At 45.9% G+C, this 24,648-nt stretch overlaps 1 protein-coding gene across 4 annotated transcripts; it reads right to left on the bottom strand.

Annotated features, from left to right (window-relative positions):
- Nucleotides 1-116: 116 nt before the first annotated feature.
- MFSD10 (major facilitator superfamily domain containing 10) lies at nt 117-24,298 on the bottom strand. Of its 4 annotated transcripts, XM_048080949.2 has the most exons (14): nt 24,060-24,198; nt 23,684-23,785; nt 21,336-21,525; nt 19,489-19,585; nt 17,054-17,157; nt 15,938-16,096; nt 13,925-14,113; nt 9,557-9,665; nt 8,462-8,573; nt 7,056-7,164; nt 5,246-5,336; nt 3,506-3,553; nt 2,299-2,388; nt 117-994 (listed from the first exon to the last, which is right to left on the bottom strand). In XM_048080949.2, the coding sequence occupies exons 3-14, from the start codon at nt 21,504-21,506 to the stop codon at nt 888-890; spliced, it is 1,386 nt and encodes a 461-aa protein (XP_047936906.2). In that variant the 5' UTR covers nt 21,507-21,525; nt 23,684-23,785; nt 24,060-24,198; the 3' UTR covers nt 117-887. The 4 variants fall into 4 exon arrangements, with proteins under 4 accessions (XP_047936906.2, XP_047936893.2, XP_047936898.2 ...); XM_048080936.2 differs by lacking the exon at nt 23,684-23,785 and having other exon boundaries at nt 24,060-24,298; XM_048080941.2 differs by lacking the exons at nt 23,684-23,785; nt 24,060-24,198 and adding an exon at nt 23,404-23,637.
- Nucleotides 24,299-24,648: the final 350 nt, after the last annotated feature.

The raw sequence follows: 24,648 nt of genomic DNA on the forward strand, positions 1-24,648 counted from the left end.
AGCGGTCGGCTCCTTGGGGAGGCTTCTGGTTCCTGCTGTGGAACTCCGGACTCCAATCTTGCTCAGCCAAGTAGCAGCAGTGATGTTAGGCTTGGATGAAGCAGTGACTACGTGTGTACAACGTAACGGTTTATTTGTAATGCAAAAGGACAGTGGTTGGTCATCAAAAACATACCGTACAGTATTAGAAGTACAAAACATCTCAGTTGTGTATTAAAAACAGTCCACCTGTGCCAAAGTACCAGTCAGGCTCAGGAAGGCTGTAGTGTGCTGCTTGTTTTGGGTTTGATTGTCGGGCTTTAAGGCAGTTGATGCAGCTTTTACGAGGTCCGCTGACAACTTGTGCAGATCTCATGAGGTGTATAGAAACTTCCCGTTAGACAGCTCTTGTAAATTTGTTGTCTGGTAGTGAAAACCAGGCAGAACTCCTTTTTGTGGTGGCTTTGGGCAGTGGGGTTGCTCTGGCTCATGCTCATGACCAAAGCAGATGAGCAAAGAGCAGCGCTGTATGCACTGCAGGGGGGCAGTTAACAGCACTGGGTGCTGAACTCTAACTTCGGGCTATGCCGCGCAGCACAGTGCTGCTATACTGCCACTCTCAGCTGGCCCAGCTTTGTCCCGTGATCTGAATACTTTACTGAGCTGCATGTTCTTGGTTTTTTTTCTTTTTTTTCTGTTTGCAGAACTAGCCAAGCCAGCTGGGAGGCCACGGCCGACAGAATTCGTTGTGGAGGCTGCAAGAAATCTGAAATTTGCTGTTGCTGCATCTTTGCATCTGGCCTTCCAGAAGATCTTCCGCTTTGGCTACTGGAGTCAGGTAGCGAGAATCAGGTCTTGGGGAGATCTTAGAAGCTGGTGACAGTTCTGTGGTTACTTGCTACCTTTGTCTACTCCTCCTTTGTCTGCTGTTTTATAGAACCAAGTAAAATGAAGGGGATGAGGAAGAAAGCTCCACAGACAGTGAAGCAAACCTCTGCCCCTGCCAGCCAGTAGACTGAAAAGGAAACAAATTTGGTTCTTTAGCACAGTTGTCCAAGCATATAAGTGAGCAGGCATTTATAGCTCCTGCTCTCAATAACAAAGGGAGAACACAGGTGGCGGTACAGCTAAAATCACTGACTTTTTACTGTATATCCTTGCACATGCTACAAGCAGGAGGTGGCTAATAGTATCACCGGTAATAGTTCTCTTCCAAGGGAACAGCATGTTAAAGGTGGTTATTTTACGTGGGATATGTTCATTCCTGCCAGTATAGAAACTGGGGGAGTTCCTATTCACTTATCCCACTTTAGTCGCTTGGAAACTCTCTTAACTCTTTGCCCCAGCACTTCCTCCATGGCTGCTCGTGCGAAACGCACATAAATCTAATGCTGGGGGGCACGAAGGGCAGTACGAGTGCTGCACTCTGGAGCTGTTCTGCCATTTTGGTTTTGCTGTTAAGTCCAAAGCTAGTCTCTTCCTTCCTGGCTGTTCCCTGCACGCAGTACCCTTGCTGAGGCACAGGGCAGTCGTTCGTGCCAGCGTGAGCCAGTTTGGCCTTTGGGTGCAGTGAGGAAATGGGTGCTGGCTGTGCTCAGAGTTAACTTTGCTCAGAGTTCAGGCTCTGGCGTGCTGCATGGCTGCTTCCCCTGAGGGCCACTGGTCACTGCCCCGAACACCAGCAGCATCAGCCTTGTGTGTCTGCTTTAATCTGGTTTAGGAGTTGCAGGAGCTTTTAACGCAGGAGAGTTCTTTTCAGGTATTGCAGATTATTGACCGTCCCTGCCTAATTTGTACAACATGGGGATGGAGCTTCGTGAGCTGTTAGAGCAAAGGAGCCCTTGATTGATCTCACTGACTTGTTTTCCCAGAGCCAGCCCTGGCACTGAGGTAGCCCCATGCGGCAAGCTGGGTTTCTTGCCAAAAAGGCTGAAACTAAGCCCAGAAAGGGTAAGAGCTGCTGGTCAGCTGCTGGCTCCCGCTGCATGCCGGGGTGTTCCTCTGCCTGTGCAGCCACGTGCTGGGATGGGTTAGTTTGATGCTGCTGAGATGCCTAAAGAATCAGGCACTACCTTTGGCTTAGCGTTACCTCTGCTCGTATGAACCTTTCAGTTCATCCACGAGGCTCCTGTTGATGCTAACGGGGCCCTCGCCCTGCCCTGGCCCTTTCCCTGCAGCTCTCGGGGACATCTCCTTCTGCAAAGGCAGCTGTAGGGCTCGGAGCTGGGGACTGGGGTTTCCCTTCCTGATCTCCTCCCCCCCACCCAGGCTGTAGGCTCCCCCAGGGACCTTGGCAAAAGGAGGAAGGGCCCTGCTCACCTGTGGCTGACAGGATCGGGCCCAGGGCCCTGGCCAGAGCCCCCAGGCTCCTCAGGATCCCCATCACTCTTCCTTTTTGGCCGGCAGAACCTGTGAAGGCAGAGAGTCGTTAACCAGGCTGCAGCATTGTTCTGCCTGGGGCAGGGACAGCCTGAAGGGCAGGGCACTGCTGGGGCTCTTTGAGCTGGTTCTTTCGGCCCTGTATCTGCCCATGTATCTGCCCCTCCTCTCATTTCACACTCACTGCACTTTTTGTCCCACAACAAGGTAAATGTGACTGCATCATTAAACACTCTTCAGAACTTGTCAAGCATGCGCGTGCATGGACAACATAGCTCACCCCCCCCCCCCACACACACACCAAAGAACACTTAACAAAGACCAAAACAGACGCAGAAAAAGGCTAAAACTTTACCATGTATAGAACAGCTAAATCTGCTTCCCTAGATTTTAAAGTAGTTAATTTTTTTTCTGCTGTGGCACAGGCATGTAAAATATAGGTGCATGGTTGCAAGTTTAAGTAAAGGCCACATAAAAGTGCTGGTTAAAAGGAAAGCCATACTTTTTCCCCTCAGCAAGCACTGTAGTGCTGGCGGCCTTGGTAATGAACCGAAGCTAAAGAAGGAGCTGGCTTCCACGGATGGCAGCTCAGCTACATCTGCCTTACAGGGTTCCGTAGCAACCAGCACCACATCCAGCTCTTTTCCAAGGAATCAGGAAGAAATGACTTCACTGCTGGCAGATGGCTGGTGGCTCCTTCAGAGACCCAGGCTCTTCCTTGCTCGGTGGTGTTTGTGCTCTTTGCCCAGGAGCCTCATTTTTTACCTCCTAGTCTTGATCCTCTTCATCATGACCAGCACGGTGGTTGCTTCAAGTTCACCCAGCGCATTGGAACAAACCAGGTGCCAGAGTACTTTCCTGTACTTCATTGTGGGATGTTTTAGATGTTCTCGGGGTTGGGATATTGTCTTCCCAGCCCCAGCGGTCGTATCTAGGGTCCTATCTAGCTTTCTTTTGGTAAAAAGAAAGAGGCAGTATGGACAAGCCGCAGCCACAGTGCCTAGTCCAGCATTCAGCCTTAAGGCAGCCCAAAGACCCAGCTGTTCCTCCTGATGCATCACCAAACTTGAGGTCACTCCCACATTTGAGCCAAGTGCATACAAAGACGCTTTGCCCAGGGGCTGCCCCTCCAAGCAAGGACACTCACCATAGCCTGATACCACCGCAGACAAACATGGGATAACAATGGCAGCAGCTGGAAAAACACACAAAAGAGACTGTCAAGACCAACAGAGAGTTCAGCTAGAAGAGCAATCGCGAAAAACACGTGGCCTGAACTTGTTACTACTGCAGAGAAGTATGCTGAGCTCCGGGGCACTGAATCATACCATTTAATCCAGTCCAATAACAAAAACACCCCCTCAAAGCCAACCTGCACGAAGAGCCATGTGCTCTGAGCAGGTGTTTCCCATTAGTGCCACTCGTTCCAGGAGCCCAAGGGAGAGGGGTGGGTGGGGCAGATCAGCTCAGGGGCAGCTTTCCAGAGGAAGGGGAAGGGAATCGCTCCCATTTCCACCAGGCAATGAGCTGCCGTACACAGAACCCCGCTGTCCCCATGCACAAGGCTTTACTCAGAGATGAAAGAGGCAGCTTGAGAAATAAGACAGTTAAGTTCAGCAAGAGGTTACAACATTTTTTAAACAAAAAAGCCAAGAGCTGCTCAGCAATCACTGCCCTCTTACTGCAACAGGGACCTTTTCTGCCAAGAGGGAAGTGCTTTCAGCATGCGAAGCAGAATCTTTTCTGGGAAGGGAAGGACGATTGGAGAGCAGGAACGATGGATTTGTTGCCTTAACTGCAGGCGCCCTAATTCCTTGGGGAGGGAGAGAGAGTGGGAAAAGAGGTCCCTCGTGAGGCATTTCTAGATGGCTTAGCTAGGGAAGAGCCAGTGTCTTCCACCCAGGTACGCGGACTGGGAACTTTTAACTTAGAAGCACAGTCGAACAAACTGAATACCACCTCTCACGCCTCCTCAACAAGTGGCTTTCAAAAGCAAGGCAAGCTGTAGGTAAGAGCTAGAGTTTGAAACCTGTCCAACCCTCGGCTGTTCCTAGGCAAGCAAGCTACTAAACAGATGCAGTTTGTGGTTGGGAGTTTACTCCTAAATCAGTCTGCATCGTGCAAAAGAGAAGTCTCCTTTCATAATTAGCCTTATTTGAAGCTTCTCAACGATAGCAGTAAATCTTTTCTCAGATAGACACTTTGGTATTGCCCCGTCACTGATGAATCCAAGTTCATTCAGAATTGTTTCCCAGAATAATGGCTTAAGTTGTCAGAGTACCGTTTATGTAAGCAGTTATGCATCTTTGAAAACCATCTGCACTCGTCAAAAGCAACGGGGAGTTTAGCTCCCTCCCTGAGCGAGGAGCTTGCAATGCAAGAGAGCAGGGCAGTGTCCAGCCAGCACAGCCCTGAGCCACGACGTTCAGGACAAAGCCGATTTGCCCTCGCTCTTGCTCAGCCTGAATCTTGCTCCAGCCCTCACCTTAACATGGTGCAGCTCTCGTCAGCCTGTTGCCTAAGAAATAACGCAGCCACTTTTGGAATACAAAGAAATGCTCTCTTCTTTTCCTGAGATGAGCTATTTAGTGAATATTTTGCTTCTAAGGTCTGGTGATGGGGGGAAAAAAAAAACAAAACACGAGCTCCGCAGTGAGATGGGCCAACAGGAGCACTGGGGATGCTTCCAAATATCACCATAGCAACTTCCTTGGATACAAACAACACGAGGAAGCAACAGACACTATTCCTTCCAGTTTGTATAAACAGAAACATCAACTTCTGCTACTAATACCTTGAAATTAGAAGTGTGCCTTTCTTAATTAATGAATAAATATGCAAAGAAAAATTACGTGTGCTTAGAATTCAGGCGTTTTGACTAGCTCACCAAAGGAGTACAGCAACAGTCCAACACTCAGCAGGGTCACATTTGCAGCCCATCCAATTAACAGGAAAGCTGGAATCAGCAGCATAATAGCCTGCAAAAATGAATGAGTCACACTGTTACATTTAAGCCAGACTTGTTAAAGCCTCACTCCAGGTGTCCTACCAGGTCTTTTCCCCTGATGGAATTAGGCTTAAACCAGGGCAACCCTTCCTCCCAAGCAGACATTGCAAATTCATCTGGACGGCCACACATAAGCACAATTCACTTCTCTGTTCTCTCCGTGCCACATGATTGCAGACCACATACGCACTGGAGTCACCTATAACACAGGTGATAGTTCCACAGCTCATCTCCCAGTTGAGGAAAACATTGTTTTCGCAGTTCTCTCACATGATCTGCATTCTTTTCTGCCTCATTGTGTGTGGAACTGTCTAGAAATTTAGTTTCATCTCTTCATCTTGTGAGCTAGCACAAGAGATCAAAAAGCTTGTGTGCTACAGCTCCTTTAATTTTTCACAGCAGCACTGCCTGATTCGAAGGGTTGTGTCAAACCCTCTTGAGCTTTTGGAGCCTGTGTTTTTGAAGCCAAGAAGAAAAAATGGGGGAATTCACTAGGAAAAAAAAAAAGAAAAGGGTATTCCTCTATTCAAAGGGCCTGGATTTCAGCTCCCCTGTGATCTCTCCCTCACACACTTTTTTTTTTTCTGTGAAAACCGATCAGTTAAGACCTGCTGCACGGTTTTAATTCCACTCCCACAAAATGCCTCATTTTGAAAACTCGGTGATTAATGACATACTGTAACCACTGTGCTAAGAGAAGCCACATTTGCCATACAATCCAGATCCATAAACAAATCGCCAGAATCACCACAGCGAAAGGAAGAATTCCCACAAAAGCCACTCGAGCCACACGCATCTGCAGAAAACATGCCCAGGGGCCTGCAGGTTTCGGCAGGGAGCACGTGGGTGTGTACGAGAAGCAACTGGCCAGTTAAACTAAATGAGTATTTCACAGTAACTACGCTTCCCTGTGCAGGAAAGAGGAAAGAATATAGAGATTCACAGGGTGAACCACAGTTTGCATAAACTGCAGTGCAGTGACAGCGAACACAGAGGAAGATGATGCAGAGGATAGAGCAGCACTAGTGCAGCAGTGTGAGTTTTCTTAGGGAAATGCTTCCCCTGTGACACAACAAACACATCGTTAGCTTTTGCCTGCCAGGGAGCGGGGTGGAGATGATTTCCCTAGCAGAAATAACTTTCAAGAAAAGCCGGGTCAGTTCACCAGGCTGCAGTGCGATTTGCCACTGTTGAAATCACACTGGCCTCAAAATAATGCATAATAAATTGATGGAGGCTTTAGCTGTCCAAGCAGACATGTTACCAAGCAGCAAGAGAAGTTCAGAAATGCTGGAAACCTGCTGTCTTTAGTTCCACACACAAATGTAAGTGACAAGACACATCTACTTGTCCCACAGCCATATAAGCTGCGTGAGCCATTCCCTGTCATCTCAGTGCAGTACCATCATCTCTACGATGAAAGAGGCAAACAAAGCAAAGAAATGCACACTTCTGTCAGAGAAACTGCTGCCTGTATGTCGGTAAATGCTGTTGTAATATGGAAGACCACAAGTTGTAGACTAGAGGAAGAATTCTGTTTACCCCTGCCCACCACTGAAATGAGACAGAATTTTCTTTTGATCCGACAAGTACAGCTATAGCCTCCAACCACCGCTTATTGCTCTTTAGACTGAATACATCAGATTTAGGGGGGGAAAGAAAACAAAGATTTTTATATATTTTTTTTTACCCTTTTTACAGCTCTGATTTCATTTCCTGGCTTGATTCGGCGAGCATAACCTCCCTGGATGACTGCCATTGTTATTCCAATAAAGAAAAACATCTTGCCCTGCTGCATGCTATAAGGGAGGCAAAAACACAGGTTACAAAGTCATGCACAGAGCGTTCCACCCTGGGATGCGCAGGTCCAGTGTAGACCCTTTCCTGAGCAAGAGAGAAAATGCCTTTAGATGCTCACGTGAGCAGTGCAAGTTCTTAATACGTGGACATTAATTTCCACGACAGGCAAACAGAAAGAAGATGAACCCGTTACTCAGAGACAGGGTGGCTGCTGGCAAATACTGCAGTGGTGTCTAGACTGCTGCGATGTAGCTGAGTTGTTCCTAGGGTGGCCCACAAAGAGCCCACACGTTATCTCGTGCCATGGCAAATCTCTGCCCTACATGCAGGAGCTGTTGGTTTCCAAGGAACTGGCACAGGCACGGTGGTGATGAGGCACTGCCCTGGGAAGCTTGCACTCCTTCCACCCTGAAATATTTCAAGTGCCCCTTTCACCTCTCTTATCTACTGTACTATGTGGATGTTCTCAGCTAGAAGTTCTCACCTCTGTAACAAGCGTGTTTGACACACAGCCTGTACTGTCGGCATAAAGTCGAGTATCTCACTATGTGGCTATCCTGAAAGGACTGTGCAGAAGCAGGCTTAATGCACCAGAAGACCTTTCCTTGTTGTGCACACATTAATTAAGCCACAAACTGTAATGAAAGACAGACACAAAGAGATGAGACAAAATCCTGAGAATCACTGAAAGGAAAGGACACACATACGGAATCAAGCTGCAAGATCATGTTCCTGGCTGGGAATCTTCCTATGAGCTGGCAGGAAAAATATTTCAAGCTGAGCTTCTTTTAGTGGATTCTGTTCTTTCTGCTCTAGTGGTTGACTAGGGGAAGTCAAACTCTCAGATGTAATGACTGTGCATCGTATGCAATGCAATCACATGGCTATCCCTCAATCCTTTGCCTTTTTTTTTGAGCCTCAAGATTTGTCCTGATACTGAAAAACTCTTCTGGAGAAGAAGAGAAAAGATTTTATGCTAGTCAATCAATACAACTAGCCCAGCTACAGATATTTCAGAAGCTTTAGTTTAATCTTGTGCATTGATTTTCTTTAGGTCTTAGAAGGCGTGCATTCAATGAGTATTTCCTGTGGTTAGAAGCGGCGTGCCTATTTTTTCTTAAATTCTTCCCACAAAGCCCAAGTGCAAATGAATGCAGTGGCTGTTTTTTGACTCTTACCAACTGATGTTAGTAATAGTCTTCAAGCCTCTTTCTTGAAAATAAAAGACCTTAAATCAAGCTTTTGGAAAATAGCCTAGATGAAATACATGACATGTATCTTTTAAGCATGCTGTACCTGCTGAACTGGAATCTCTGGTGAGTAAGAAAACTCAGTGTATACTCCAAACCAGAAAACAGGAAGAGGTACAGGAAATAAACCACGCCCAGCATTTTCAGATTCTGAAGATCTAAACAAAGAAAACACCACAAAAAAAAAGGGGGTGGGGAAGAGAGAAATATGGTGGACTTTTTCAAGCATTGCTTTAAAATATAACAGCAACAGTTATATAATAGCAGTAGTTATAGTTGACATCAAATAACTGTACAGGGAAAAGGTCTTTCCTCAGATGCTCATTTTAAATAGAGACATGGCAAGACATGCCATGAAATGGATTCTGCTCATTACCTTCCCTCTGGTGAGAAAAGAGCCCGAAAGACTGATCTCTCCCTGTGTCTCTGTGCTCTCACTCATCCAGTCCAGTCCCTATTCCTCACATTTGTACCCTCTGATTTCTTTATTTTCAATCAGTTCCTGTATTCAGTCTAATACCTTGCAATATTGCTTTCAGGACTATATTGGCTAAAATACAGCATCCCTTCTTCTAAGCCATCTATGGTCTTTGATAGATAGTCTTACTTGTTTTTCTGTGAATGCAGTGTTTAACATGTTTTCTCACGAGGCAAGTATTACCCCTTTCCTGATGCAACAGCAAGGATGATTAGTTGGTGGACCTAGCAAATGTTGATTCATTTTCTATGGCTTAAGTAATTTAATGTAGTGAAATGTCCAGCTCAAACCCTACATCTCCAAATCCTGAAACAAGAAATAAAATTCCCTTCTAAAATTTCTTGTTTTGCAGCTTGGACCCGTATATTAACATGTCCCTTACTTATGCCTTGAGCTGTCTCTTTAAATCACTTCACTTCCTGCAGCCAGTGCCTGAAGAATAAGCGAGTAGCAAGTCAGAAATCCTCAAAACACTAATGTCTAAAACCTGTTTTTTTGGGGAATATGAGGGTCAGCATAAGTTTATAAATTAATAGGGTGGATTTTAAATGAGCACTTTTTAAAAAGTACTGCTTCCAAAAGGGCGTGACTAAAATCTGCACTTAGAAACCATCCCCACATACAAAAGACATAATGTAATACAGAAAGCAAATTAACACTTACTCTTCTCTGAAGGGGATTCCTTTCCTCGGGTGACTGCAGAGAACTGAAATAAAGCCAAAGGACTGAGCAAGTCAACGGCTGCCTGAAATCCAGATGTCACAGAGGAGACCTAATGACAGAAAGAGGTTTATTTTAAAAAAAAACTCATGTAATTACTACTGCAATAAAATGACAGCAACAGTCAGAAGTGCTTCAATACCTACAAGCATTACCTGAGATGAAACAAGACCACTGGTATTGGGGTCTGAGCAACCCCCAGTAACATCCCAGACTTCCTGAACTGGCTCCAAGACTGTAACTAGAAGGTAAAGCACTGAAAGCAGTTTGCACTGAAAACAGATTCGTTCCTGGGTTGCTTAAAAAGCAGAAGCAGCTCATTCTGCACAGACTGAAGGTGGCTTGGTTTGGCTCCCTTTTTGCATCACCTCTCCTGTCCAACGAACATTTACCGGGTAGGGAATGGCACACCTGCCTGCAGCCTCGTGGAAAGCTGGGGATTTGTGTGTGCTACAGATCTGAGAGCAGTAGGTGCAGCAGCACATCAGGTGACAGCCTGGTGTGGTACCGGTGGTTCTTTTAGCCAGCCAGTGACACCTCCTGGGGAAGCAACGGAAAATACCATTTCTAGAGAGATTCCTTAGAGAGATTTCTAGAGAGATTCTACACACCCACATTGTGTGGCTTTTTTAAGGGGAAAATTTATTTTGTAGCACTTCTGGTCCTCCTACTCCACACTTCTCAACCTAATTATGCATCTAGTGACACCATCCCTGCTCTTCATCACCAGGAGCTTAGGAGATGTTTTTTCATACATCTGCAGGGAATTAAATTTTTTAAAGTTGTTTACTATTATTATTATTCTAAAACATGAAAAGCAAATATATATATATATATATACACTGTGTAAATTCTTAAGGAAACGTTTCCTTTCAAAGTAGGAGAATTAAGGCTGTTACTTTGCAAGACAGTCACAGGAAGATATAAGAGGGACTCAAGAATCCTAAATAATCGCATTTAGCATTTAATGCCCTCAAAGCACTGCACAGGCTTCATCTGATGCGCTTCCTCCTCATCCCAGCTGGGGAGGGAGGAAGCTGCTGCCTCCTTCGATGCTGAGATTAAAGGGTAAATTACCAGCGGAACTTAACTTCAGCGCGTGCCTCGAGGATACATATGGACTGGGTTTAAAAAAAGCTGTAAACAAATCCACCTTTAGAATGGTATTAACACAACCTGGCTTGTTTTGACAGTCTTCTGAGCATCCAACAGCCCAGCTCTGGAGTCCGTTGGTCTCCCACCATCAGTCAGATCAATATAGCAGGCTGTTTTACATAAAGCCACGAGGCTGCTGATCCACATAAAACAAACTGGGCTATTTGTTTCCCCTTCCACTGCATGTATTACAGAGGGTAAAAAGACACTCCCGAGAAGAAGTTTCCTCGTGCTTTTATGAGGTCTGTTAGAGGATTTCCTGAAGCTGGCTCATAGCAATCCTCAGTTCCTGTGTTTGTTGGCATGATGGTGTTTGTAGTGCAGCACACAGACACTGGTAACAAGCAACTCTCTTCATGAATGTCTGCGAGTAATAAAAAAATCTGCAGTTTGTACCTGTTTTGAGTTATTATTCATGTCAGACAGGGTGCCAAGCTGCTTTTGTACTAAAAGGCTGATTTTATTTATATAGAAATATATATTAATTTCTTTTCTTTTAAACTTCTCCTACCTTTGCCCTAGACGCAATGATCTAGAAATGACTTCACCCACTGATTGATGAAAAAAACATAGTAGAACTGATAAAAGCATTTCGCCAGCCCCAAATAGCAAAGCACACACTGCCCATTTCAGGGAATGTCACCAGCTACGTGGAGTTTAGAACCTCTTCAGGTTCAAAATCTACAATGTCGTGTTTAATCTTCGTGCTTATGACTTATTATTGAAAAATCGCTCGATTTCACTTCATAATCACCCAAAGCACCTCAAACATCAGACATTTCTCACAGTGTCTGTTTCCTGTTTTCCTCTAATGCAGAGAGATTAAGTAACAAGCCTTGAAGTCACGGAGTCTGTCCAAACCAGGAATGCAGCCTGGGCCTTCCAAGCTCCAGCACCAGCACTCAAACCAGACACCAGAGAACAAAGTTGTAAGACCCTCCCTTCAGGAAGCCAGCCTTGATCATAGCAGCTCAGCTAAAAATTGACTCAAAAAATCTTAAGGGGGCTAGACTCTACTAGACATGCTTCTATTCCTCCCTTCTACCAAGCAGGTCACAGCAGGAGCTGTTTTGGCAACTCACATAAGACCAGCGTCTCTGGCAGGTAAAAGATAAAAACGCTCCCGCCACTCTTCACCTGAAAAACTTAGGGAAGAGTTGAAAAAAGGGCAAAAAGGGTAGCAAAAACTCTGTTATCTTTGGATGAAAACTCATCCTTGCTCCCCCTGGCCTCCTTCACCTTCCCTTTTCTACAAGTCAATTCCAACATAAATGAATGAAATACTTGCACTTCTCTCGAGTCTCTTGGACTCAATGATCCCTGTGGGTCCCTTCCAACTTGGAATATTCTACGGCTCTCCAGTGAAAAGGAAGACTGATAAAGAAACACGAATATCATGAGAACACAGCATATTTCAAAGAACCAGATGTCCGATCCCGCTGACACACCTTCCTACCAGTTATCGTTACCATTTCCCCTTCTCACAGTTACGTCCTTCCAACATTTTCCACCGCGATACTGCAGCAGCCCCTGCTCCAGCTCAGCCCAGCCAGGAGCCAGAGAGGCAGCCAGCACACCTGCCCTTACCCAGTTGTCTGGAGGCCAGGGAAACTGCTCCTCTTCCACTCCAAGTGGGAGCGATTACCCAAAAACCAAGCAAAGCAGCCTAACAAGAGCAATTAAAAATACCCTAGACCACACGAACTGCATGGGTCCGCTACCCAAAGGCAAGCTGGAAGGAAACAGCACAAAAGCACTGATGCTGATCCCAATCATAAGCTCCAATGCCAGAAAAATCACCATCTCCTCAGGAATTAAACAACTTGTCTACTTAACATGACCTCGAGAGGCACCTATAAACCTGCCTCATGCAACACCTACTGCTGCAGGGAGGCAGAGTCCCCCAGAGCAGGGAGAGAGCGCTCATTTTCTTATCACAGTTCAGTCACGTTGAGGAGCACAGATTAGCTTATCTAGCTTATTGGCAGAACTCCCAAGAGGATAATGAAAGGGGGAGGGTATTGGTCAGGGATCGTACAGGAAGGCCCCAAAACCATTTATCCCTCCACAGTGAAGGTGGAATTGTTTTCAGAATACAGATTCACCCTGCAGCACTTCCTTACATAAACACGTTGCCGTCACCCCAGAGTGCAGCTCTAACCAGGGACAGGATTTTATCTGGAATGCTTAGAAGCAGCCAAATAGGAAAGAGGAACATATGACACATGCAAGAGCTGTAAAAAAATAAAAAAATAAAGCTGTAGTGTTTGGGAACACACATAAGCAACCAATTTCACATCTGACACACCCTGCTGGGAAACACTCAAGGAAGATCTGAAGCTTTGCCCGGCCAGGAGCGTCGCAGACAAGTTTCCTGAACAGCATTTCTCTGTATCAGCTAGGTTTGGCTGTCCAGAGACTGAGCATGATTCAACGTCTGAGTGCTGCTTAGAGGCAAAGGACGACAAGGAAGATCCAGTCCAGCTGACAACCCGAAATCAAGTGTTTCATCCAGACACGTAGGACTGAATTCAGGCTCTCCCACACCACCAGTCTTCCAAGAGACTTTTTATCAGATAGAAATATCTTGGACAGTGTCTGATCACACGGTATTAAATCATGATGCTAATACATGTGCTGCCCCACAAATCCTAAGAGGATTTTAGACATTTTCTCTCTGAGCTGTGCTGTCTTTCACAGACCTAAGAGTCATGGCTACTTTAGTGTTCACAATAATCAAGCACAGATAAAATAACAGTTAAAAAAAATCTAACGTACTGGGCAACTGGAAGAAAATCCACAGCCTCTGATGGATGTGCTTTTATGATTAGCTAAAATTCCTCTCTGGGGAGTCAAAATGATCATAGCTCCCTCCCAGGTTTCCAATAGTTTTGGGGAAATTCACACTTAACACACCAAAGGCAGCAATTCATCATCACGCTAGCTATAAACAGTTCTCACGTTACGCTGGGCTAGGAGGTGGGGCCATCATACAACCACCTTGATATCAGCCTGAATAGTATGAAATCCTGGTCCCAGGAATGAGCTAAATTCTTGAGATATTGGCTCAGCCCCTTCAATACTTCCAGTATTTCAACAGTTCTCAAATCCTGTTTTTGCAAGGAAGACAGACCTTCAGATTGAGAGCTCATTTACCCGTTTTTCTTTGGGAAGTGTCTCCGGAAGCAGGAAGAAGATGAAAATTAAATCAGCCACAGCAAATGTGAGTGCTAACAATGCGGAACGACGATAGAAGACTTCTCCTTTCTCTGGCTCCATGGCTAGGTAAGCTCCAATCATGGGACCCAGGGTAAAACCAAGGGAGAAGGCAACACCAATCATTGCCTGCAACGATACAAATGCACATCGACACGTAGTTTTAGTCACCAGTCTGTTCAGGTAGCTCAGTTCTAAAGCAGTTTGGATTCCTGGCATTTGCCTTAAAGAAATGCAGACACATACACAACGTAACCAAAGAGCACTGAGTGTGAAAAACCTGTTATTTCCAAATATCCCATTTCATTTTCTGCCTATCCAGCAAAGCAGCAGTGACAAACTGCAACGTGGTGAAGGGATACTATTCCTTACACAATGATGAGTGAAAGGAAGTTGGGAAAGGGAATAACAAGTTTCACCTCAGGGATTGTTCAGCCAGCAGATCCTTCAGCCATAGAATAAACTTCTGTAGTGTAAAACTGTTTGGGGAAGACAGGACAGCACCATGGTAGGAATTCATAGTGATGTCTATAGCTTCTAAATTGCTTTGGTAATTTCAGTATTAAGGAATAATTTCTGATAGAGCAATATATTTCTGATAGAGGCTGAGAGGCTTCCCAGAACAACCTGAATGCAGTACAGGTACTAAAGAGGATTTATTAACTCGCTGTGAAACCAGCACACAGGAAAAGAGGTAGAACCTGCACATAGGAGATGGGAGTTTAACAGAGAGAACATGGATTTGAATCATTTGTCTCAGTTTGGTTGGTTAACAATACAACAGTGCAGGATTTGGCTCATTTTCTTTAAGAAACATTCAAAGACATATACTCACACACGCAGGACCCAAAACTGTGCCATCCCAGAACCCAATCCTCCTGCTTTTCAGTCTATTTGCCTTTACCTGTAGCACTAAACTAAAGGAGCCCAGGGCACACTCAGGTGTCCCGACTGCCCCCCATCTTCAGCCCTGTTTCAGCCTGCCCAAGCAGCATTCTCTCAGACAACGCCCCAGCACACTTTGGGAACGGCATCAGTCAGGACCCTTCCCAGAATGCAGAATGAACATGCCCACACTGCTTTGGAAAAGAAGAGGGAGTTAAGCCATACGGATGTGAGCCCAAGCTACTTGCTCTCAAGCCCTAAAAATAAGCTATGACCCATTTTATTTCCTACTGCTGTATGGCTATCCTCCTCCAGAAATATATCTTGTCTCACCAGGATTGTAATAAATTGTTTGGAAAACTCATTAGCTATCACTGTGAAATCCCCTCCCAAGACGCAGCTGCCCCGCACGGTGGTTTATAACTCTGTTAATAGAAGTTTGGGCCCCCGAGGCTTTTTTAAGATAAAAGATCTAACTGGCAATCCACAGGCAAAGCTCAGCCTGCAGGGTGTTTCCATCTGGTCCGCTGCCTTTTGGAAGAGGAAAGGGCAGCTGTTCAGCCCACTCGCTGCTCAGTCAGCCAAAGCCACATCCATCACCTGCTGAGCTCAGATCCTGAAGGCACTGCATCATCCAAGGAAGGCAGGGGCATGCTGGGCACTGCTGCTGCGCTGCCACAGCTTGGAAAGGTGAGAAAAAACAATTGTCCTACAAGCGAGCTCCAGTTACCAAAACTGGGCCATTCTGAGATAAAAGATCTTTCAGTTTCTCAGCTATTATCATCAGGATTAAAGTTAGCAGCAGGAGGAATGGTTTTACCAGTTAGGCAGGTAGCTTTTCAACCTCTAGGACATCTGCATTTCACTTGGAGGTGAAAGCCACTGACAAGGAAAGTGTGAGAGCTCGCCAGCAAAGCCGTCTGGCACATTTTCAAAAGCAAGGCAGTATAGAACGTCCTGTTTTCACTTGATCAATGCACACGCTGCTGAGGAAAATATTCGGAGCACCTGAAATCAATTAAAAGTTAGCCAGTAAACCCAAACATCTACCCCACGGGTATAACTCACCATGCCCTTGCTCCGTGCTTTTGGAGAGTGCAAGTCAGCAATTACAGCTGTGGAGAGGCTGACGTTCCCTTTGCTTATTCCACCTATGATCCTGGAGAGGAGAAAAATGCCAAAGGACCTAGAGGCAGCCCATAGCGCGTAAGATGCCATCAAACCCATCTGCAGAAGAAAGAAAGGGTTCTTTATAAGGGGCGGGAAAGTTTTTTTATTTCTGCTCATTTCGCTGCTAAACATTTGAGTTTCTTTTTCCATTCTTCAACAGCTGCTCCAAAAACTATACAACAGAAATGCCTGAACATGCTGATACTGTGCTGTGTCCTGGACAGTGATATAAAAAAAAGTAGAACCAAATCCATAAGAACTTCATATAAATGAAGTAGTGAGACTCTTAATAAAATAAAAAGTGTAAGAAAAGCTCAAAGGGAGCTAAATCAGCCCTGGGCACAAAACCACTTTTGTACATCCTGCTCCATTTGTTTCCAACAGAATTTTGAGTTCAAAATAAGAAGAATTCACACTTCTAGCCCTTTAATTTCATAATCAATCATAAGCACACATATATTTAGTTCACTTTCCACAGCCCAACAGAATAGCAGGCTTTGTACATCATTCACTGCCAAGTTCCACCATACTTTCACTGCTTCTGTAATTAGAACCCCATACTCTGACTAGCAACAGAGAAAACTTCTTGGGGAATGTTCATTTTCATAAGAAATCCGTCTTTTTTTCACTGCCACATAGCAATGTCTAACCAACGCCAGGCTCTGTGAAATAGGTCATGAAGCGATCAGCACTCATTAGACGCTTGGGGAATTAAAATTTACAGGGAGTAAATCTGTCATTTGTGAACTGTGCATCTGAAGTCAGACTCTCCTTCACAGGGGTGAGGGACTTTGGAAAATCCCAGGTAGGTATTTTGGTGCCTTCTATGTACAATTATGGAACCTCAGCTTAAGCACTCAATTTCGGAAGCGTAGCCAAGTGACTTGGCAAGAAGAAGCCCACAACCATCACACCTGGAACACTCAATTTCCCAACCCTTTGTGCCAACCACAAGACCGTAGTGCCTACAACTGTGCAGTGAGGTGACATGACTGAAGCCAGCAGGAGACATACCACTGTCAGCAAGATGACGGGCCTTCTGCCCCAGCAGTCTGACACAGCACCAGTGAGGGGAGAGGAGAAAAACTGCAGGATGGAAAACATTGAGCCAATCAGACCTAAAAAAAAAAACACACATAGATATCATTGCACTTGCTACTTTAATCTTAGATACAAAGCCAACCTGTTCCAGACCTACCAGTCTGTTAGGTCTGTTAAAAACACACAATGAAATGTAAAACAACAGCTATAAACAACAGCTTGTCTCTGGAACCAAACCACCCTCAAAACACCGATCTTCCGTGGTTATTTGACTGAGGAGGCAAAGGCACAGACAGGCCAGAGCAAAAGAGATAAGCTGGATGGGTCGCTGGTGACTTCACTGGTGAGAAGCTGTTTGAAACTCACTGGTTATAATGGTATGTAGTCAGTTTGGGAAACATTGGAGAATCTGCAAATGTTTTCTGTTCCTAAAGCAGAGGGAATAGTCACAGTTCTTTTAAGAATTTTTTGATTGTTTGAACCTGATTCTGTCAAATATAATTAGCTTTTCTTTCCTTCTTATCATGGAAAGAAGGACACGAGCACTGCTGTTAGCAAGGCGCACTAAGAGGTAGGAGTGATTCCAACAGACTCCAAGAGTCTTTTGAAATCTGCCTCCAGCTTCTGTGATGTTTAATTCCTCTTTTCTCTTGCCATCTCTGGCTTCACACGCTCATTAATTTGCACTACACCCTCAACAAGCAGGCAGAAAAATGTCTTGCTGCCATATTTTTTCCTCTAAAGGAAAAACTGGGTTATACATCTCAGATCATTCAGTTATTAAAGCATTAAAGCTAAAAAAGGCTGAGGAGACAGAGACCAGAAGCACTGCTCCCATCGACTTTAAGGGAGGCAGAATATTGATACCAAACACCTTGGGGAGAAAAGTTCCTTGTGATAGCTCAAAAGCCCACAAAAGCTGGTCCAGTTAAACATTGGTGTCCTCAGGGCCTCAGCATGAACAGGGCAGGTTTCTGCCCTGCACAGGCGGCAGTCTAAGCGAAGATGAAGGACAGCAGAAAATATCCTGCACTGGCCTCTGCTTAACATCCCAAGTGTAATGAACCTTTCCACTATGACCATTTAAGGTGCAACCAGAAAAGATGGGCTGAGGCAGCAGTTGCCTACAAATAAGATGGTTTGTCCATCCTCCCAGGCTCCTGCAGCCTTGGTCAGCTCTCCGGTGAGTGAACTCCACTCAACCTGGCAGCAAGCTAATCTAGGAAAAAGTGTTCTGCTGGTTTAGGAAATCAGGCGGATCACTAAGAGGAGCTGTCATCAGAGCCAGCAGAAGAGATGGAGTCAAACGTGGCAGATACCAGGTCAATGCAGCCACCTCGTCTACATCCTCACTGCCTGTGGATGTCAGGTAATTAGTGAACATCCCATCATTGCTCTGTACTGCTCCTAAACACTTTTCTCCAAGAGAGAAAGCAGCAAGGGACCCCAGCTTCCTTCCCGAGCCAGTTTGTTTGCAAGTTCCCAGTTACATATTATATTTTCTTTGAAGAGCAAAAGGGTCAGGTGGGCCCCTCTGGAAGGAGCAGGGAGATTTCTCCTTCCCCTTGAAAGCAACTGAGCCAGACCAAGGGATACAGCGCTCCCAGGGGTACAGGACACAGCAAGAAAAAGGAAAGGCAATGAATTGGACACGACTGGGAGCTCCCTGCCCCTTGTTTGAACAAATTCTGAGACTGTGAGGAGCCAGGAGCCAGGTCCCAGAGGAGACAGAAAGTGATTTCTGAGGGATTAAGGAAAACTGTTTCCTACCATTCAAAGCCAGTAATCCGACTGAAAACGAGCACTGGATTTCCTGCACTGCTCCTACTGGAGCTCACCCACACCAGAGTGTTCTAGTGACAGCAAATGCTTCTTGACCCTACAAGTCAGCAGCTCTACCGCGTTTAATAGGACTAATGAGATTTAGAAGCAGTGCTGCACTCTAGCTGCCCAGGGGGAGGTGGGAATTGAACTCACGAGCTCCTAATTCCAGTGTTCCCTACTGACTGGTCTCCAGTCACGTACAGAGCAATTGTGAGGGGAGAAGAATTTCTGTGACCGGGCAGGGTAGAGCACAGCAGGCTCCTGACCCTCAGCTGGCAGTCTGACAATAAGGAGCAGCAGGCCTGCATTTCTGAAGAACAAATTAGGATAATTCAGGTTAAAATGGACCTCTGGAAGGCACCTACTCCAACCTCCTGCTCACAGGGTCAGCTCTGAGGTCAGACCAGAAAACGGTCAGGGCTTCATCCGGTCAGAGGCTGAAAACCTCTGAGAACGGAGACTACAAAACCTCTTATGCTCTTTGTATGTTTTTTATTTTTTGTCAATTTCCTCATCATTCCTCACAACATTGCAAATAACTTGAAAGCAATGCAGATTTTGTTTCAGCTGTTTAAATTCCGTACCTCCAAACAAGACACTGTTGTATTTCCGCTCGGGAGGCATCCCAACCATCACCGCAAACCAGTCCACGCCACGTTGCAACGACAAATACAATCCATCCTGCAAAACAGAGAGATGGGAAACAGAAGCAGGAAGAAAGTTGCTCTGCTTTATTTTCGAAGACAGCACCAGAGCTTCACAAACTAGACGTGATGTAAGATGATTCCTTCTCCCCTTATTCCCCCATCAAAAATTTCATAGAATCACAGAATGCTTTGGGTTGGAAGGGACCTTAAAGATCATCTAGTTCCAAGCCCCCCACCATTTCCTGGTTGACCAGTTAAGCTAAAAATAGCTTAAATTGGGAATGCGAACAAGCAACAGGTAATCGGGTGTATGTGTTTGGGTGGCTGGATGTCTGGATTAGATCTGTTTAAAACTATCAGGCCTGCTACTTGATAAAACCAAGACTAAACAACAGTGGCATGTCCCGCATCCTTCACTTAATAAAGTAACCTGAGAGACGCTCTATCCCTCTGTGTATAGATAATTTAGACTGGGAGAGCCAGGGGCCTGTAGCTCCAGAAAAAAAGAGGTGGTGAGAAAAAAGAATGGTTCCAGAGAAGAGGAGGGGGACTTGAAAAGAAGGGGGCCCTAAAAAAAGGGTGAAGAAGATCCTGGTGATAGGAAATACTTTGGAAGTAAAAGATTCTGGAGGTCAGAGTCCGTGGTTAGGGTTAGAGACACAGTAGGAGAAAAGACAAAGCCTACAGCTGCAGTTGGAGGCGGCCTGGGTTCTGATACAGAGGTGTGGGCTGAAAAAATAATTCTCCCCGACAACTTCTTCATCTTGTCTGGTAACACCTGAGAATGGCAACTGTGAGCAGCTGCCCAGCTGGGAACCACCACGACCTTCTGCCCTGAGTTCCCAGAGCAGCAGCCACCTCCCTGCTAAGGATGGAAGTTGAAAGCTGGTGAACGTGATGCTGGGGGTGGGAGCAAACAGGATTTCCCAGGAGTGAGGCCCCACAACCTCTCTGCAAAGCTTGTGCCAGGGCTCCATCACCTGCACAGCACAGAAGGGCTTCCTGAGGGGCAGAGGGAACCTCCTGTGCTCCAGTTTGTGCCCAGTGGCCCCCAGCACATCCTGGTGCCTGGGGTTGTTCCTCCCCAGGTACAGGACTTTGCACCTCTCCTTGCTGAACTTCATGAGATCCTTGTCAGCTCCCCCTGCAGCCTGTCCAACAAATCCAGCCCTTAGCTATCTCTGGTGAACGAACTATAAAAAACCCTTAGGGATTTTTTGCTGGTACCACTGCCCTCAGCAGCCAGATGACAAGGGATAGATTTTGCACACAATTTCCATTTAGAGCACAAAATGCATTTAGGCATCAGTGTCTAGTTCTTTGTTTATCAAGACTGGGGGAATCTTAAGTTCTCAGCTAGATACAAACACATATTTTTCTTCAGCCAGATCTTCTGTATCCCAGTTTTCAGAACTAAACCTCAGCTTCACAAAGCAACACACACATCATACACGAAAGCATCTTTTAGAGATGAAAGCAACTGCAACACATGATCAAATAAAAAGGAAGAGACAGGGCCAGCAGAAGGTAAGTACAAGGAACAGCCCCTAGGAAATAACTGAATTTTCCCCCAGAACAAATCCCTCCCTTTAATGAAATAGCAAGAGGGAGGAACCTTATACAAGTTCACAAAAAAAAATCACTTTTCAAACAGTTTAAATGGGCTAGATGTTATTCTGCCTACAACTATTTGAGTTGCCCCAAGACAAGGGAGTTTTCTTCCACCCTCCCCTAAATACCTCGTACCTAGCATTTCCAGCAGGCTGACCTCCTCTGTGACGTACCTCAGTCCGGCTGTAATAATCAAGGATGGAAGGAAACAGCGGCAAGATGAGAGCGAATCCCAACAAGTCGATGAACAGTGCCAGGAAGACGATTGCAATAACACGATTGCTGTTCTGCTCTGGCTTGTCATCGACGGAGCTGCTGCTGGTTTCTCCCTCTCTCAGAGCCATGTTCACAAGTGCTTTGATTCTAAAAAATGACATTTATAGCCAGTTAACAGGAAGAATTTTGCAGGCCTTTCATAAGGGTATCTTGCTGATTCTTCTCACTTCTCACTGCAGAACTCAGAGCAATAAATGTAAGCTGTGGCTTTATTAAGTTACCTCATTTTCAAAGGGAAGAGGGCCTCAACTATCTCTTCTTGGTTCTTAGCTCAACACCAAGTTTGCTCTCATAAAAAACAGACAATGAGGGCAATAAGATTACAAACTCTATTACAGGGGCATCCCAAATAAAGCAAAGAACTAAGAGGCCTTCAAAGTTTGTTAACATGCAAGTAAACTTCCCCAAAATGTTCAATCCAGTATTACAGTAAAACAGATAAGAAAGAGTGCTCGTTTTGATTATCCACATTCAAGTAACTACTTGAATGTGAGTACCTTCAATGTATCCTGCAAACAACTACAGCAATATCGCTTTTTTTTTTTTTAAAAAAAAAAAGGTAAACTACTTAACTATTGCAGGAATGCTGCCCTCAAGATAAATCCTGGAGGGCAACAACAACTCCAGAACAAAATTCTGAAACTTGATTTTTTTTTTTTTTTTCAATTTCTGGCTGACAGCCACCAATAGGGTTTATGAGTTGAGGAATCAAATGACTGAGGCAGCATTTTAGTTTGTCTGAAATATCAGAACTACTAAGAGGGATGCTTTCTTTGATAATATTCCAAAACTGTCTTAAAGACCTTAACAAGGATGCAGGCCATATCACATTCAGTATTTAACAAACGAAGAAGTCAGTCAACACTCTGCAAAACTTCCATTTCAACAGATATTAAAAACAAGGAGCAAAACACAAACCATGAATCTGCAAACTTCAGGTTTGTAAAACATTTTATCTCAGCCATAAAACAATGAAATCCTTTCCACTGCAAAAATCCCTGAACATTTGTTACACTAAAAATTTGTTACACTAAAAGAGTAAAAAGGGAAACAGAATTTCATCCAACTGAAAGTCATTCAATACCAAAATATTCATTGACTTTAATAAATCAGGACTGAAAACAGGACTAGATTTTTTTTTAATATAAATTCTGTACTAGGTATGACATACCATATTACGTATACAAGGCACTGTGCATGTAAAATCATGCCAGACTAACTGAAGATCATAACACTTTGTTATGCTAAGCTATAAATTGCTTTGTTATGCCAAGCTATAAATATTTTCATGACATTTCTCTACTTGTGGATTAAGTTTACTAGTGCTGAAGCAGCATGAAAGTTCAAACACGATGAGGTAACCATGGAAGGGGGCCACCTGCAATCCATTTATTAAGCTGTTGGCATTATGCTTTTAAATCTGCCAGAGAACAGAAGGGTTTGGTTATGTTGAGGAGCCTTTTATTTTAAATGGTGTGTCCTCACCACTACAAATATTTAGCGTTTTTTGTTTACCCAAAGGATATAAGAGTATCTGGAACCCAGAGCAGCCATTTGTTTAGACAAGGAGTCCCTGGCCCTGGGTCTACCTAGCCACACGTTTAGGGATGGGTTCATTATGGAAGTTTCTATCCTGTTTCTCTCACAATTTGGGTTTTGTACCAAGGTAAACTTTATTCCAGGATTACTTACGCAGGGCAACATCCTTTGTACCTCACTCCTGCTGCCGTTTCAGCTAGCATGTGGCTTGAACCTCTTGATGCTAGCACTGACCTTTCAGCTAGCTCCAGTTTTGGCAATGTGGTTGCAGTTTCCCTTAAGCAACATCCCAAAGCACTACATGTTTCTGCCTTTGTGCTCCATTGGTCTTGTTGTTCAAACCTCTCTATATTTTTTTGTTAGGCAGGAAACCACAAAACATTTTATAGACCCTGGCACCCTGTCAGCAAAAACAAAACGCTTCACCTCCACCACGACATCTGAGTTCCGTGGGACGCGGTTTAAGTGGGGGGAAGTTTTGGGGCTTGGGGAAGTTGTTCCTTTGGACACGAAGTGTCCCTGACCCCCTCGGCTCTGCCTCTCAGTGATTCCAGGCCCGTGTCCCGCTGGCTCCTGCCCTGGCCCTGTGATGACACCCGGCATCGCTGCGCCTCTCGGGAAGCGCTGAGCGGCCCTGCCCTGCCCCACGAGCAGGGATGTGGGCTCTGGCAGCAGGGCGAGCTCCATCCTTCTGGTGTTTTCTTACCGCCGCTTCCTCCTTCTGAAATCGCCTAGGTCTGGCTTCACCTGCTTAAGCCGTGGGAAGGCGTCTCTGTCTCCTTAACAAAGTCTTGAATCGGGTTAAGAGCTGGATTTTCAACCAGGAAAAAAAAATATTAAATCAAATCTCAGATCAGAGAGGAAAGAGGGGCCTGCGAGAGAGAAAGGGGCGGCCGGGCAGGGCCGCGGCGGCGGAGGGCGAGGACCCGCCGTCCCTCCCCTCCTCCTCCTCGGCGGAGCCCCTGGGACCCGCACCCCGCTGAGGCGAAGCCGTGCCGGGCTCTGCCCGCCCCCCTGCCCTCCTCCCTCCGCCCTTCCCTCCCGTGCCGCCGGCAGGGCCGGCCCGGCGCCGGGCCACCTACCGCTCCTCACGGGGGGAGCCCTCCCGGAGCCGTCCCCTGGGGATGCTGCGGGGCTGCGGCTCCTGCCGGGCTCGCCCCGGCGGCCTTCCTCTTCCGGCAGGGGTTGGAGCCGCTCCCGAGGCCCCGCAGCGGGCGCCGCCGAGGAGGGAGCCCGCCTCCGGCCGCCCGCCTCCCGCCGCCCCGCTGAGGGGAGCCCGAGGGGCCGCCGCCATCTCCCTCGCAGCGCTGAGGGGAGGCGAGGGGGGCTGCCTGCCAACGGCGAGGAGGGCGCCTGGCCGCGGTGGTGCTGAGGAGCAGCACTTCAAGAGGCTCTTTGAGAGACCCAGAATAATAAAAGACTGCCCCAGCTCTAGTAAATTATGAGTTTTGCACTTAGGGGCGTCTTGTACTACACACTGTAGCAGTTCTTTCTCGTGTCAAAGAGATATTTGTTTTTTAGTGAGAATCATAGAACCATTAAGGTTGGAATAGACCTCCAAAATCATCTTGTCCAACCATCCCCCTGCCACCAGTATCACCCATTAAACCATGTCCCTAAACACCAGGTCCAACCTTTCCTTGAACACCCCCAGGGATGGTGACACCACCA

This window comes from Anser cygnoides, chromosome 4 (assembly GCF_040182565.1).
Source record: "Anser cygnoides isolate HZ-2024a breed goose chromosome 4, Taihu_goose_T2T_genome, whole genome shotgun sequence".
Taxonomy (NCBI): Eukaryota; Metazoa; Chordata; class Aves; order Anseriformes; family Anatidae; genus Anser; species Anser cygnoides.